Here is a 16,843-nt window from a genome sequence, read left to right as displayed (position 1 = left end):
AAGCCTCTAAAGATCTAACCCGGTCTCTTTGACTCTTTTTACTAAAAGAAACTGAAATACTGGGAGGCTCATTAGCATCTGTTTGAGTTTGAAATACAACACTGAACTTTCTAAACATGACATTTAATTCAGCTTTGAAGAGGGTTTGAATTTAAGATTGATTCATTTGCAGCTGCGTTTAGAAATGTACTGAAGAATGTTCTGGCTGCAAATTAAAGTTACGTTTGCTCAACAGCTAACACTAAAGCATCAAGGTAACTGCATTAGTCATGTTTTGTTTGCCTGATCAGGAGATGAAGGCAGAAAATATCAGTAAAAATAATGAATCCAGAACATCAGAATACGGGGGTCTTGATTTACTGATTTTATATCCTTATCCCACAATCTACAACTATTATTTATGAAACTCATTCAACAGACAACTATTTCATATATGACACACTCTGATTATTACAACAGCATGAAGATAAAATTATAAGCACACCTTCCTATTGAATTGAATCAATCCAAAGTATTTCATGTTTCCAATTCATCCATTCTTTATTATGTTTCATCAAGGGGCATCATGCTGCCAGAGTGCAACATTGGTTAACCTGAACATGAGACTGGCACCCTCACAAATGTGAAGTCCAACACGGAGCACAAAAAGGATGATGTATCGAGGCTGTCAGGCCAAAACTCAATCTACCAGGGAAATCCCCCCCCCCCCCCGACTGATGACCTCATCAGTCGTGAACCTTTTTTTTTTAACTTTAAATTCCCAACTTTATATAAATACAACACCAGCTATTCACCCTTATCTTGAATTTCATCCTTGTAGCACATTGTATGTAATATCGATTTATAATACCTTATTTTTCCACAAATATTTGAAGCATAGTTAAACATTCGTTCTCTTTGACAGCTACACACTCTCAACAACAAAGTGAAACATCAGACAAATTATTAGACCAGACAGAATCAATTAATAGAACTAAACAAGGTGAAATCTTGGTAAGAATATTCATTGTCAGCCGGCAATGGTTTAAATTGATTATGAGTGTCCATATGATGCAACAGTTCCTCGGGAGGACACATCTGTGTGGTAATGATGGACCAGTAGAGGTCGAGGGCTGGTGGGGTCACCAGTTGAGCAAGTGGACACCCGGGGATCAGAGGAGAGCAAAGAGACAGAAAGTGGAGGCTGCGTGCCTTGTGCTAAGCTAATGTGGCCATGTGTTTAGCAGAGCCAGAAGAAAGGACACTACATCAACTCCAGCTGAGGCCCAAGGGGTTAATTGATAGGACTACCCAGCAGGGGCTAAGGGTCAGGAGGCCACTCTCTGCCAGGGCTAATTGGTCACTGCGACCACAGTTAACGCCAACCTCTCTCTGGAGAAATTCATACACATGTATGGAGCAGCTCTGACGGGCTGATCAACGACACCTCTATTGAGCCTCTGCACAGTCATGGAGATTAGTCAGGCTTCACCGTACATCGCCAGCAGCACCACCTACGGTGACAGCCAGGCTGCACTCGAGAAGTGATCAGTAGCTTTTGATCTCTTAGTTAAATTCAACTCATTATTTTAGCTGCATAATGAAGATGAGATACATGTTGAGTTTTTTTTTACTAAAAGTATATCAACAGTATTTTTGAAAAGTTAGCTATAGTTAGAAAGTAAATAAAATGAAATTCTTAAAGCAAAAGTCTACACAGCAATATACATAGGAATGTATTTCAGTGCATTAAGGGCAGGGATGGAACTCTTGATTTGAAGATGAAGTAAAAGCAATCAGGACAATAGAAAGCAGCATACAGCAGAAAGTTAAAATCATGATTGGGGATTTTTATTTAGTGAATAAAATAACTGACTGTGTGAGGCCTACCTTTTCATATAGAAAAATAATTAAATAAATAGTGAAGAACTGATCTCCTCTTATGTCTTTGAATTCTTCTGCATTGACTCAAACTGTGATAGATCTCATAGACTCTAGGAGCCTCTCATGTATGTGAAGACAGACACAGCCTTTAGTAATCTTTTTAATATTTAAATAGTGAGAGGGAATCGTGCAATAAGAGCACCTGCTGATGCTGGATCTGTAATTTGTATTTTACCTGTAGGAAATCTTCTAACATCTACAAATGTCAATCTAAATACCAGGACCACATACGACGTTTGAGATGATTCTCTGCAGGGTAAAGCTGCAGACCTGTATTAACCACAAGAGTCTAAATCCACTGCATGCGAGGCTGGAAACCTGTAAAAGCTTCTCATTTAGAAGAATCCTTACAGTTTGATGTTGTCATGCTGATGCTGTCTTGATGCGGGATAGTTAATGATTTATGAGGAGTGGTGGGAAGCCCAGAATGGGACCTGGGTTAATGTTCACCACCTCTCTTGGGGGTCTGCCCACGGCCGAACAGATCCAAACCCCATGACCAGCTGACTGACTGAGTCGGCCGGCCTCCAGCTAAACAGGACCAGCACAGCAGGGAGGGGGCTGTGCTTTACTCAGAGACCTGTGAATGGACTCAGAGACAAGGAGGAGAGGTAGGAGACTGATGGGTCTTTATCGTCTTTTTAATGAGGCTCAATTGAAGAGACAATAAGCAGCAGAAATTAAACCAAACACCTGTAATAAGCATACAAACCAGTTTGCAAATGATCACTTGACAAATTGGACTTGCTGGAAGGCTGTTTTCACATTTATTATGCTTAACTAAATCTGGGTGTCATAAGTAATGATCTGATATCCACTTTACACAAGAGAGATTTGGGAACCTGAAACTACAGCACATATTCTGTACACTGAAAATGAACAATTATGCAAAAAAGGACACCAGAAATTTCAGGAATTTCCCAAAAAACATTCAGGCATACATTCTGTAACCTTTGAAAACTTTTGCTGGCAGTTTTCAGAAACCCCTGGGATTTTTTTCCCTGAGTTTGGAATCACAGGAGTTTCAGGATGTTTTAAAAAAAAAACGTTTTAAAACTAGGCTTGTAATTAAATTATACTCTTATTGCCTAATGCGATATGGGAAATTCAAATTCAATTCAAATGTAATTCTCAATCCTGAAAAACTTTCCATTCTCTGCAATAAACACTGCATTCCAGCAGAGGGCACTGTTGAACCTATCAGCAACTTCAAAGACATTGCCAAAGCATAAACAACGTGTGTGGATCGACCTTATGTCATAAATTGTCTGTAGAACCTTTTTTTTTGGCTTTTATCAAAAAGACCTGTACAACACACTTAACACCGCTCGTTTTGGAGGAGGATCATTCTGTTGGAAAGGTTTTCTTATAACCTTTGGGATAAGAATGCTTCAACCAAACACAGCAACTTTAACATACCTCCAAGTTGCTTCTGCACTGATTAAATATTACATATGTGATAAATCAAGCTCATAACGAGTGATTATGATACTAATATTGAGTAAATTATTCTAACCTTAAATGAAAAAAATGTAACAATCATATAAAACATACCTTTTGTACACTTTCATACACATTCATGTTCAGTGTGCTCAATATGTTTATAATCCTTTGAAGCACTAACTTCAATAAACATTTTGAATTTGAGTATAATTTTGTTTCAGAGTCGCTTGGCCACTTTCTACAGATGACTATCATGTTATAGGAACAACCAGTAGGCCTATTTCTTTACTATAAAATGTTAATTATTTAATTTGCTGATTAACTTAAAATATGTTTTGAGATAACAGCTCTCAATTTGCAGCATTAGAAGCATGTGTTGTTAAATTCACATGATCATTGTTTAGCTGTATTTTACGCCACTCGTCCTCCAACGTCTTGTCCTACATTTATACTTGCTGCTTGAAGTCTTGAGGCCTTTGTTTTCATGACAAAGTGTATTGATTGGCAGTTTTATTGTTACACCGACAAAAGGTTGGAGGAACAAGGAGACGCCTCTGTGGTTTTTGTGTTAGCTGGTGAAGTTGTGCAAGATTTACAGCTTAATGAGAGCACTGTAAGGCTGTGGATGACATGAGCCAACGCAATCCATTAAATGGTTGGCCCTCAGCCCCTCCTGTACCAGAGTCCATGCCCATGAGAGAAGGATGAATGGAACTGTTTTAGGCTTTAAAGAAACCGGAAACTGAAGAAAAAAAGAATCTGAAATTTTAACAGCAAATGGATTCACAGCTCAATTGTGATTTTTCACTATGAATGCAGGTTATGAAGATGACTTCGATTGTTTTTCTCAGACTTTAGATGTCTTTTTCATTATCTTAAAATAGAATTTGGTTCTCTCACAATTAGCAGGAAAACTTATTTTTCTGGGAATGGTGGGTCAGAAATTAGACATTTAGAGAGCGCTTTAAATGGAATATTTGCCCTAAAAATCAGATGGAATTTTTCTAAAATGATTTTCAGAAATGCTTGTGACTTTTTCAAAAGATATTTTAAATAAAATATTCTGTACCTATCATCAGGAATATATGGAATTTCTTTCCAAATTGTAGGAACCTTTCATTATGCAGTTTTTTGGGGAAATTCGTGGGGATGTTTCGCATCAGTGACATTTTTGAGTATTACAGGAACATTACAGGAATTTTTTAAGTTGTTTTTTTCTGGAATTCAGAGTTTGGTTGGATTTTTTTTTGGAATTTCTCCTGACTTAGTGTCCAGACAGTTCATAAAACTTTAGGTAAAAATGAAAATAACAAGCAAAAAAAGAGGAACAGATTATATTACAGTTTGAGGAGGTGGAAATATATTGCATAATTACCGGTATTTATATGTCAAAAGAAGAACAATTTGTATGCTTTGAAGGCACAACTTTATTGCAAGAATAAACATAACACAAAACAAGTTAGGAGCACTAATTCTTCAATCTCTAATTCCATTGCAAAGTTTGTGTAATGTGAAAATTGATGGAATCAGTTATCTATAATCACAATAATGGTCCAGATAAGATTCAGAACCACCAGCCCTGTCACAATTTACCACCACCACTCATTACAAATTAATTCACATTGTTTTTTTTGCCAAAAGTAACATTAATTTACAGTAATCCTCCCTCAGCATTTTATGGATTCTGACAGGAAATTGGTTCAAAGAACCAGAATGTGCTGATTCTGGTTCTGCTAATTGGAAACATGTGTTTACTCTTTTCGTCTCGCTTCAGTTATAGATCACTGTGTCTCACCAGGAGCCTTTTGAAAACCCTTCCCACAAAAGCCAGATGACTAAAATTCAAAGGAAAGTCAGCTCTTGTTCCCTCCCATCACTTTCCCATAAACCCAATATTTTAGCGTTAGCACTAAGCAGAGCCATGTGTTCAGTCAGGGCGGTATTACTCTTTGTTCTTAGAGCGGTCATACAGTTACACGATTTATTACTGAATGGTGTGTTCCTGTTTTCATGATACATTTTATAATTATATCTGCCTTCATATGTGAGAATAACTCATAATGACTTGGTTAATTTTGACAAATGATTTACTCTCTCATATGACCAAACTTTTGAAAGAAAACTTTGGTCAAAGGACTTAAGCTTAAGATTTTTTTTTGTATTATATATTTTTTTACTTTTTGAATGAGATGCACAATAAAAGAGGAAAGGCATATTTCTTTGCTATTCGCTAGCTAACGTCATCTGAGCTAGCTATCCCACCAAGTTATAAGGCAGATGATGGCGTGAATTCCTTGAAAAAGGTTAACGTCATATTATGGAGCTAACCTTACTGTTCAGTGAGTTACACATGAGTCCATTGACTCATGCCGTTTAGTTGATATTTTATTAGGGTTTCTACTCATCCATGAACTGGCTCACTTGCATCGTGGCACAGGCTATAGACTCTACTTCTGTGGAAGAAGAAAACGCACAGGTGCTGTTTGTAGCCTTGCAGTGACCTCTGGTGGTTAGCGATTAGCCAACATCACATTAGCTAGCTAGCCTTACCTTACGTTGATTGAGTTTAACAATAAAAGAGGGCAGCCTTAACTTCGTAATGGTTATATTGCCTCGCAAGTTGTTAATTGCTTACATACATTGCTGTATGACAATAGTTAATATAATGAAATGATAATGATCTGTCAGATTCTGAATGCTTGCAGATCAAACATTGAAGTCTGATATAACATTATAAAAGCCTTTTATTCCCCTTCCATGCATGACTCGAAAGGAAAATGCCTGGAGTAAAATGTAGGGAATTCCCTCTGCCGATTGGATTGGTTACCTTTGTAACCGTTGTTACCTGCTTTGCCCTAAAATAAGCTACTGGTATGGATTTGTATTTTTAGGCATCTGCCCCCAAGCCTCAAAGACTAGACTTTGAAGCACGGATTAAGATTTGTCTAACTTTACTCACTTCCCCCACAGGTTTGTGGACTACTTTTCTGAAGTATTAGACTTTGTTTTTTTTTGTCAATGCATGGATATGCCAGTGTCAGTGACTGGAAAACCTGAGGTGACACATTGCAGACAGCCAGCAGCACACGTAATGATCAAAGTTGAACGCCATCACAAATGATTATTTCTTGTATGAAATTTAATTAAAATTGATTGAAATGTATTTTTTGAATGTGATTATAAGCTGAAGACACATTAGCCATTAGAAACTGCAGGTAAACAAATGTAATTGTTGGAGCTCAATGAGCATAACCAAACAGTCTTGCGTTGAATGAAATTGTGTAGCCCTGATTTATGCTAAACACAGAGCATCATTTAATCCTGTTATTTTCTATTTTCTTCTCTACAGATATTAGACTCCAGGGCCCATGTTCTCACACTCCCGTCCAGCTCCAGTTTTTGGCACAGTTCTGATCCTTATGGGGTCAGTGCTGCACAAAAACACAGACAACATGTTTTCATTGGCCTGAACTCAAAGGAGCTGGGAAATGCAACAGCTCAAGTTTAGTTTTTTTGCCAAAAAGATATTGAGACCTCTTGCTTTATCAACTTAACACAGTCTCTGAAGGATTAGAGGGAAAACAGGATTCTTGTCAGAGTGTTGCTTGGGTGGAAGGCTGATATTAGTAACATGTTATCTGGCTGGAGAAAATTGCCTCAGCTTGGAGGCAGATGATGAAAATCACAGAGACAGGAAACAGTTACAACAATCAACCTTCAGCAGTATTAGCCCCTTTGTTTGTCAAACTTTGAGCAGGAACTTGGTGAAAATCTAGAGAAAATTTGAAGAGCCATACCTTTTTCTGCCGTACCTTTTTCTCTTGTTTATGGAAAGTCTTTGGTGAGAATTGTATTTTATTCTACTTATCAGGGAAATAGTACTTCAATTGAGAGTAAGGATTTTGTTTCTTGTTTTAGCCTGTGAGAACCCTGAAACCTTTGTCTTCAATTATAGTCATTTTTGGTTTGTTAGGTTTACTCCTGTTAGCTCTTGGTTCTTTATTGTAAATACAGTCTTGTACCTAGGCTCCCTTAATTTAGGGCAATTTTCTTTTGTTTACCTGTATTTTCCCAAAGTTATGTGACCCATTTTGTATTCCTCTTGACTGAAGTCAAAAGCTTATTACAATGAGTTTACTTAGAGTCTATTTGGTTTTGCCTTTTTTTCCTCTTCTAATTTCTAAGCAATTATTTTTCTTTTAACAAAGAAAGTGGGACAGCTCATTCAGCTGCAGTTTCTTGCAGTGACATTTGCCTTTTTTTTCTGACCACAGCTCACTGAACTCTCTGCGGTTGTTTCTGGGAGATTTTCCCAAACACTGTTATGTAACCATCAAAACATTCCTCCATTTATCATTCTCCTCTTTACTTCCCCATGTCCACCCTCAACCCCTTCTTTCATATTGAGTTTGTCTCTGTTGTATTTCATAGTTGGACATTTCTTTTTTATTTATGCTGGAAAAAAATCAAATACTTTCCTTGGTATCCGCCCTGTTCGCTCTCCTCCACCCTCAGTCGGTACTCTCCCACCCACCCCAGCTTCTAATTGGACTTCATTACCATTTCCTCTCAGTTCTTCCCTGAATTACTCTCAGGCTAGGAGGATCAGCTTCCACTGGATTGTCTATGAAACTCACGGACATTGCACTAAAAGACTTTACCCATCATCATCATCATCATCAGGTAAGTCAGGTTTTGTTTTGTTTTTCTTCCGAGTGAAAGAAAGATGTTCTTCTGTTTTACACAGAGGACATCTGCACATGACACGGTGCAGAGTTGAGATACTATGTTAGCTTCAGACCACCACAGTGCATCACTGTGTACACACCCATATTTTAGCTGGATCACACTGAAAACTTCAAAGCAGATGTAAAAGATGTATTCAGAACCTTCTGATTAAAAGTAGTAATTTCACAGCAAAAGCCCTGCATATCGTGTTGATGTATCTGGAGCTCCTGTGAGTTTTCATTCTATGTAAATAAGTCCAAACATTATTTAAACACATTTAATCGTGTATCTTGAGATCTACAAAGAAAATAACAATCTATGAAGAGAGTTATTGAAACAGCATTTGATTAATTGTATTAATAACTACATTCATTCTTCCTGATTCTATAAAGAAGAGCTGTAACGGCCTCATACGAAGTTACAGCAGACGTGGATAATATCAGTGCACTCCAGCTGGCCTTGAGGCAATATGCCAACATTTTTCTAAATGTCTGCCTTGCTTGTTTCTGTGTTATTAGATATTTGCAACTCAGTCATTCCAAATCACTTGACTACCTAACATTTGAACTTCAATTCAGTGACTGGCTCTAGTCTAGGTATCTTGATAAAAAGGAAATGAAAGACATTCCTGACTGTCTTTTCAAACAGCAGATCATGAACCTACATTTTAAAAAAGTATATATTTATGGTTCATTTGATAGGGACAATATACATAGACAAACTAAAAACAGTAATCCAATGCAAGTATCATAGTGTTATCGTAGATTCTAATTTGCAACACGTGTCCCTTGAAGGGCTTTTGTGTAATTAAGTTTAAAAACTATTCAGTTAAACTCAGAAGTCATAAGTGTGTTCAGCTGTACTGCACAGTAAACACAGTTTTTCACATGTTAGTGGTTAACTAACAGTGGATTACATGGTTTCTGGAAACATGCATGTTTGTATTCCTCTGGTAGCAGACAGCTGTTCAGACTCAGCAGTATTTGTCTTCTTGTCTGCTCTCCTCTTCTACCAGGAACACTGACATGAGTTTCTGTCTCCCTCTTCCTTTTTCTTCCTCACTGTTTCACTCCCTCTTAAGTCCTCTCCCTCGATCTGTCTTTACTTTCAAGACCTTAAAGTTACAATTTGAAGTTCTATGAAATATTACAATGTCAACTTATTTTTCCTCATAATAAAGCTAAAACTTAAAAAAAAAAAAAAAAACATCTAAAGAGAGGCAACTGTTAAACAGCCAGGGGCTGTTCTGTTCAACTCATCAATCCAGTTTACGGCTCTCAGACGCCACAGCAGTGGAGACAAGCTGCTGTCTTTTGTAATAAAAAAAAACACTGAGAAAGGAACACATAAATACCAACTGATCTTGATTATGTCGTACTGTCTGAGCAGGGTCAACTAAGGTTGGAAGATCACACACAAACACACAAGAGATAGATAGATAGAGAGAGAGAGAGAGAGAGAGAGAGAGAGAGAGAGAGAGAGAGAGAGAACAAAAATTGAGCAAGAATCTTAAACACAAGTTGTGATTGTGAGTGGATTCTGAGCAGGCAGTCTAGTATTCAGCATGTCATCAAACTTTTATTAGAAAAGCCTGTTTAGAGACCGTCAGTGCCAAGTTTCGCTTTGAGGATATGATTCATCATTATGTCAGAATTTTGATTTATTTTTCTCCTCCTGTACTTAAGAAAAGATCACTGAAAGTTGAAGAAATGCATGCTAAAGGAGAAAGAGAGGATGTTTGAATCACATCTTTACTGTTTGTTCCATAATAATGCACTTCTTTCCCTCCATCAGCTCCCACCAAATGTCTTCCCTAAACAGAGTATAGTGGCATCATAACACTAAACCCGTTATTTGAGAGAGCTGAATCACTGGTTGAACCCAAAAAATGAACCCAAAAAATAAACAAAGGCTCCACGTTGGCGTTGTTACAGTCAGTAAAAGTTTGTCCAGGCTTGTCTTCAAATTGTTTTAATGCTGTTAGATTTTCTTAAAGGGTCTGCTTTACTTGAAAAGGACACAGAACGTCATCCATTCTAAATTGCTCATTATTACCTGACAGTTTTGGCAGATATGTGACATCCAATGAAATATGTCGACTCAGTAATAAGGATGTTTGGTTTTTATTACTTCCAATAAACGTTTCTGTGTTTTTAATCAGCCAAATTGAGATGCCAGTTTTGGCAATAATTGCAAGCAAAGCTCGATTCATCACTCCAACATTTCATTACCCAGACTAATGTGTCATGCAGCCTATCCTCAACCAATTATGGTCAAATGTTATAACAGGGCTGCCTGAGAGGAAGAATAGTCCTTACAATAATTCTATAGCACCCCGTTGACTAAAACTTGCAACTGTTTTTTGATTGAAATAATACTTGAAGTGCCAATATCATGTTGTAAAACATTATTTTCTCTGATTACATCTACAATCTGTATTTATTTACACAAGCTCTCCCTTCTTCTATTCAATTAAGATAGTGTCCGATATAAAAGCATGTTTATGGGGGCAATTGTGGCGCACTTTTGTTTGACCACACATTTACTCACAAGTTCAGTATAAACTTTGGTATTATTACCACAAAATCCTGAATGTAAACTGTTATGTTTTTATTATTATATTTTCTTTATTTTTGCAAGTTTAAACTAATTAGGTGTTTTCTCTCGCTCAGCTGTCCAACTGCAATGACCTCTCTCAGGCTGGTGCCCTTGCTGCACTCCCTCCTTGTTCTCCAAGTTCATCTGTCCAACCAGTTAGAAGACAACAAGATCCCTCCCAGCCTGTGTACCGGCCTCCCTGGTATCCCAGGGTCTCCTGGAGGTCACGGCGGTCCTGGACAGCCTGGGAGGGACGGGAGAGATGGGAGGGATGCCGCTCCAGGGGAGAAGGGAGAAAAAGGGGACAGGGGAGACCCAGGTGCAGTATTGTATTTGTTTGTGTATGTCTAACTGCCTGCAGGTGGTTTCTCAAGTGTATCCTCTTTCCAGGTGAGACAGGGGTTCGAGGAATTACTGGGGACAGAGGTGACCCAGGACAAAAAGGGGATAGGGGCCAGGCGGGAGAGTGCGCAGTGGCCCCCAAATCAGCCTTCAGTGCCAAACTATCCGAGAGCCAAAATTTACCCCAAACTGTAGCCGATGTGGTCCGCTTCAGCAAGATCATGCTGAACGAACAGGGCGACTACAACACAGAGACGGGACGATTCACCTGCAAAGTCCCGGGAGTTTACTACTTTGCCGTCCACGCCACCGTCTACAGAGCCAGCCTGCAGTTTGACCTGATGAAGAACGGACACACGGAGGCCTCTTATTTCCAGTTCTACGGCAACTGGCCCAAACCGGCGTCTCTATCGGGCGGCTCCCTGCTCCACCTTGTCCCTGGTGACCAGGTGTGGGTCCAGATGGCTCTGTCGGAGTACAATGGGTTTTACTCCAGCACAAAGACAGACAGCACCTTCACCGGCTTCCTGGTGTACTCAGACTGGAAAAACTCAGCTGTGTTTGCGTGACACAGCTGAATCATCTCTAACATCTCTGAAACAAAACACCACCATTTACCTATTATATGACAAAGAGATTCTGGATAAAGACAAGTTAATTACATGTGTCATTGTACATCTGTATTTGGGTTAGACGTAAACAACACTCTGTTTTACTGTCAGGGAAACATAGTCTACTGGTGAGGTGTGGGTTTCACACATGGTCATTAATGTTGCTTCTTTTGCCGCCTTTAAACTGCTGTGACACATAGTTAATGGAACAGATGATGTGACAATGGCCTCCAGCCAACTCCAGGGCACAACTTCAGTTTTACTTTTATACTTCATTGCACCTTGTTTCCCCTGAATTACTTCACAACAACATTAAAATATAAACATTTGTAGTGTTAAAGACACAAATGACTGACACATTTTGTAATGCAATGAGTAGGTAGCAAATATGATATTTATGTCACTTTTTTGTATAAGGTCTGCCTCAGTCTGCAGACATCTGTTTGGTTGTAAAATCTTACAACCAAACACATGTGCATAGTCACCTGATTAATGCTGTGGATGAAGTGTTGAGATTCTTTGTGTAAATGGTATTAAAGCATACATACTTCATAATTCCATGTAAAAGTTCTACTTCAGTCTAAATGCTGAAATATCAAAATGCACTAAAACAATTTAAAGGAAAAGTACTCATTCTGCTGACATGAAAAGGGACCCTGACAAGACAACGACTTTTTGTAAGGAGTCACTTTTCTAAATAACAGTGTTTTAATATTTGACAGAGCATCATATTTTATGAGTTTATCGTATGTTTGTCCTTAATATAGGGCTGAAAAGTGAAAAGCTGCCGTTGCAACTGTAAAATAAATGTTGTGTCGAAGAACTGCAATATTTCCCTCTGCACAAAAATTGAAATATTCAAGTCAAAGAACCTAGAAAGTATCATTAAAGTTCCTGTGAAGAACCTTTGGTTTGTGTCGAATTTGGCGCCCCCTGTAGTCAAAGTAGAACCTCTAAACTCTTGCTGATTTTGCCCTGTACATGTGTAAGTAGTGGATTAAAAAAGCTCATCCTGTTCTTTGTTTTTTCATAACAGTCAAATTATCCACTCAACTCAATTCTTTGCTGTGGAAAAAAAGGCTACTTTCACAGCATGCTGACAATCCCCAAGTCTATATCACCTAACCCATGGCAGTGGTTTAAGCCATTTAAAATTGACATAATAAGTCTTTGTAGGTATGGTCTTGTTTCCTTTTGTATCTCATTGAGAGGCACAAATATGTATTTTAAAATTGTCCTAACCAGCTTTAACCCCCCCCCCCCCCCCCCCCCACAGGAGTTTGAGTTATTTCTTACTAACTTTGCTCATATATCAATAAAATTAAACACCTAACACTCTGGTTTTCATCCCCAAAGGCAGAGCTGTGCCACAGTGAATACCACAATGAAAAAGGGTGGAAAATATTCATTTTCCACTGGATTTATTCTGTTTACCTCTCACCTAATGATTCCACCAAACGCTGTATAAGTACCCTGACAGACTCTGCAGCTACGCTTCAACACTGTGAGCAAATGGATGCCAGTCGTTCTCCTCTTCCTGTCACTGATGATAGATCAAAACAATTACATCTATTTTATTTTATTGAGTCTTTCTTGTTATGTCTTGACATTTTTTTGGGCAGCGTTGTTTGTTTAGGTAGGTAAACATGACAAACCCAAAGAAGCCTTCCTGAGCCTGTGAAATGCAGCAGCTCACACATGAGGAAATGCTATTTTCACTTCATTCCCTAAGCACATAATAAAGCTTTAAATATCTCCTCGTAAGTTTTCCCTCCAGGGAAGAATGAGAGAAGTAGAGAGTTGATCAATCTTCCCCTGGCATCAATAAGTTATTTCCATTAGTTCACGGCCTGTAAATTGCTCTCTAACTGCCTGAAGCCGATGGAGGAACAGACGTGACTTCACCCAAACATACTGAGCTCTCATTGGTAGACGGGTGTCTGTTTGGGTAAAGTGAGGGCAGGAGTTTGACATCTGGAAAATGTGTCATAGCAGATGAAACTTAGTTTTGATAGTAATTGATCAAGCGTTCTGATCTTCATCTAAGTCTCAACAATAAACAAACACACTCTGCTTAAACTAATATCACACAAACAATTATATGTTTTCATGTTTTTGTTGAACACAACATGTAAACATTCACAGTGCAGGGTGGAAAAAGTATGTGAACCCCTAGGCTAATGACTTCTCCAAGAGCTAATTGGAGTCAGGAGTCAGCCAACCTGGAGTTCAATCAATGAGACGAGATTGGAGGTGTTGGTTAAAGCTGCCCTGCCCTATAAAAAACACACTTCAGTTTTGAGTTTTCTATTCTCAAGAAGCATTGCCTGATGTGAACCATGCCTCGCACAAAAGAGTGCTAAGAAGACTTATGATTAAGAATTGTTGACTTGCATTAAGCTGGAAAGGGTTACAAAAGAATCTCTAAAAGCCTTGATGTTCATCAGTCCATGGTAAGACAAATTGTCTATAAAAGGAGGAAGTTCAGCACTGTTGCTACTCCCTATAAGTGGCCGACCTGTAAAGATGACTGCAAGAGCACAGCGCAGAATGCTCAATGAGGTGAAGAAGAATCCTAGAGTGTCAGCTAAAGACTTACACAAATCTCTGGCACATGCTAACATCTCTGTTGACGAATCTACGATACGTAAAACACTAAACATGGCGTTCATGGTGAGGACACCATGGAGAAAGCCACTGCTGTCTAAAAAAAACATTGCTGCAGGTTTGAAGTTTGCAAAAGAGCACCTGGATGTTCCACAGCACTACTGGCAAAGCATCCTGTGGACAGATGAAACAAAACTTGAGTTGTTTTGAAGGAACACACAAAAAAAAGGCACAGCACACCAACATCAAAACCTCATCCCAACTGTGAAGTATGGTGGAGGGGGGATCATGGTTTGGGTCTGCTTTGCTGCATCAGGGCCTGGACAGATTGCTATCATCGACGGAAAAATTAGTCCCCAAGTTTATCAAGACATTTTACAAGAAAACTGAAGGCCATCTGTCCACCAATTGAAGCTCAACAGAAGATGGGTGATGCAACAGGACGACGACCCAAAGCACAGAAGTAAATCAACAACAGAATGGCTTCAACAGAACCTCAACCCGATAGATATGCTGTGGCATGACCTCAAGAGAGCGATTCACACCAGACATCCCAAGAATATTGCTGAACTGAAGAAGTTTTGTAAAGAGGAATGGTCCAAAATTCCTGCTGACAGTTGTGCAGGTCTGATCTGCAACTACAGGAAACGTTTGGTTGAGGTTATTGCTGCCAAAGGAGGGTCAACCATTTATTAAATCCAAGGGTTCACATACTTTTTCCACCCTGCACTGTGAATGTTGACATGTTGTGTTCAATGAAAACATATAATTGTTTGTGTGGTATTAGTTTAAGCAGCCTGTGTTTGTCTATTGTTGTGACTTAGATGACGTTCAGAACACATTTTATGGCCAATTTATGCAGAAAACTAGGAAATTCCAAAGGGTTCACATACTTCTTGCAACTGTATGTATATATATATCAATATTTCCAACCAAAATCAACTGTGCAAGACAAATGCGTATGTCTCCAGTAAGTGGCTTACTAAGTAAGTCTTACTCATATTCCACCTCTGATTGGCTGAATGACTGACACATTTTATTAGCACAACCCTGACCATCTCACTCCCTATGCCTCAATACAACAAGTATACTGCTTGATCATAACAAGCCATAAAAGGTCATTCAAAATGTACTCATGATTACACATAACGGTAATTTTATCTTTCATCTTTAAACAATGACAAAATCCCCAATCACATCCAAATGAAAAGTTGTCTTATTGAGCACATCTTCTCAGAGCACCATAATCTCCTGAATACCTGAAATAAAGGATTTTGCATTACTCTAATCAAAGAAGGTTCAGCAGTATTTTGAAGTTGTAAAATGTCCAGCAGGGGGCAGTGTTGTTTCACAGTTCAGCCACTCAAACACTCCTCATCTGATCAAAGAGAGTCAGTAACACCTCTGTGTTTCATACTATCTGTACAGAACTGATAGTAGAATCCGCTGACTCAACAGTCCGTACATGTCGTGACTTCATCAAAAGTGTAGTCTGTACAGATGTGAGAAAAGGGGCACTTACATTAACTTCTACCTTAAACAGAATTTACTGGCGACAAAAGAAGCTTAAGTGTTGTCTTTCAAATCCATAAGCTATCTGAAACTATATAGACTACCTTCTTGTAAGAGATGATTAGCACACAATTCAAATTGTGATTTTGAAACTCTATAAACCCTTATTAACTGATGAATTATGGCATTAATTATAAAACATTGAAAATTATGTGGCCAAATTCCTTTTTGTGTTGGAAAAAAATGCTTCATCAGAGGGGTCATTTTAATCTAATTTAACCTATATGAGCTTCTCTGCCCTGGCTCCTGATAAAATCTAGAATAGCCTACAATTTAAAATGATTCTCCTCACTTACAAAGCTTATATTAATTTAGTTACTATGTCATCATAATCATCTACAACAACATTTAGTCTTTATTCCACCTTTATTTGGATCATAGTACCAAAATGCACATTTAAGTCACTAGCAGGACATTTATATTACACATTTTTGAGACCTCTCTCTTGCCATCGATGTTTTTGTGTAGGAACAGTGGCACTTTTCAGGCTGAAGGTAAAAGGTTAAGTGGAATGGGGGTGACTCATGATGAGTCCTGTGACCCTAACCCTGATGGTTATCATCCAGTTTCCTTCAGGAGCCCCCACTTTAATAGCTGCAAAGCCCACCCATCATGCACTGCCTTTATTCAAGGTTATTATCTGGATGTATCACAACAAACCCCTTCATCACAGTGGAGTCAGGTCTGGGTGAATGCCAGGGCTAATGAGCTGCCTGTCCCGACACATTACAGTCACATCGTTGTTCGTCATTTACATTCAGTGACTGTTCTTGTATGTTTTTTATCTTTCTTGTGTATGTATTTGCATCATATGAGGGTCATGCCACCTCCTGGTATGCTAGCCAATATCAGCCAATATATTTGACTTTTTAGCAGCATACATGTGGGCTTGAGCCCGTCTTGTTCTTATTGATGAAGAGACTAAGATTGAAATACAAACTGTATAGATGATGGAGAATTCTGATTTCTGCAGGATGCTGATAGTGATCATAAAAAATAAAAATAGAGGGAGGGAAGGG

General features: G+C 38.6%; 1 protein-coding gene across 2 annotated transcripts; it reads left to right on the top strand.

The window, feature by feature from the left end:
* Positions 1-7,190: 7,190 nt before the first annotated feature.
* c1qtnf5 (C1q and TNF related 5) lies at positions 7,191-12,660 on the top strand. Of its 2 annotated transcripts, XM_065960661.1 has the most exons (4): positions 7,191-7,207; positions 7,940-8,049; positions 10,767-11,011; positions 11,083-12,660. In XM_065960661.1, exons 3-4 carry the CDS (start codon positions 10,780-10,782, stop codon positions 11,601-11,603), a joined length of 753 nt encoding a protein of 250 aa, XP_065816733.1. In that variant the 5' UTR covers positions 7,191-7,207; positions 7,940-8,049; positions 10,767-10,779; the 3' UTR covers positions 11,604-12,660. The 2 variants fall into 2 exon arrangements, with proteins under 2 accessions (XP_065816733.1, XP_020510361.1); XM_020654705.3 differs by lacking the exon at positions 7,191-7,207 and having other exon boundaries at positions 7,740-8,049.
* Positions 12,661-16,843: the final 4,183 nt, after the last annotated feature.

This window comes from Labrus bergylta, chromosome 11 (genome assembly GCF_963930695.1).
Source record: "Labrus bergylta chromosome 11, fLabBer1.1, whole genome shotgun sequence".
Lineage (NCBI taxonomy): Eukaryota > Metazoa > Chordata > Actinopteri > Labriformes > Labridae > Labrus > Labrus bergylta.
The sequence above is the reverse complement of the archived record's forward strand: the minus strand, read 5'-3'. Positions and strand labels throughout refer to the sequence as shown.

What these genes read in the sequence shown, in the direction of transcription:
- c1qtnf5 (XM_065960661.1), top strand. Translation starts at nt 10,780, where the DNA reads ATGACCTCTCTCAGGCTGGTGCCCTTGCTGCACTCCCTCCTTGTTCTC. An exon ending in AGGGGACAGGGGAGACCCAG is followed by an intron (nt 11,012 to 11,082) that starts GTGCAGTATTGT and finishes TCCTCTTTCCAG; the next exon opens with GTGAGACAGGGGTTCGAGGA.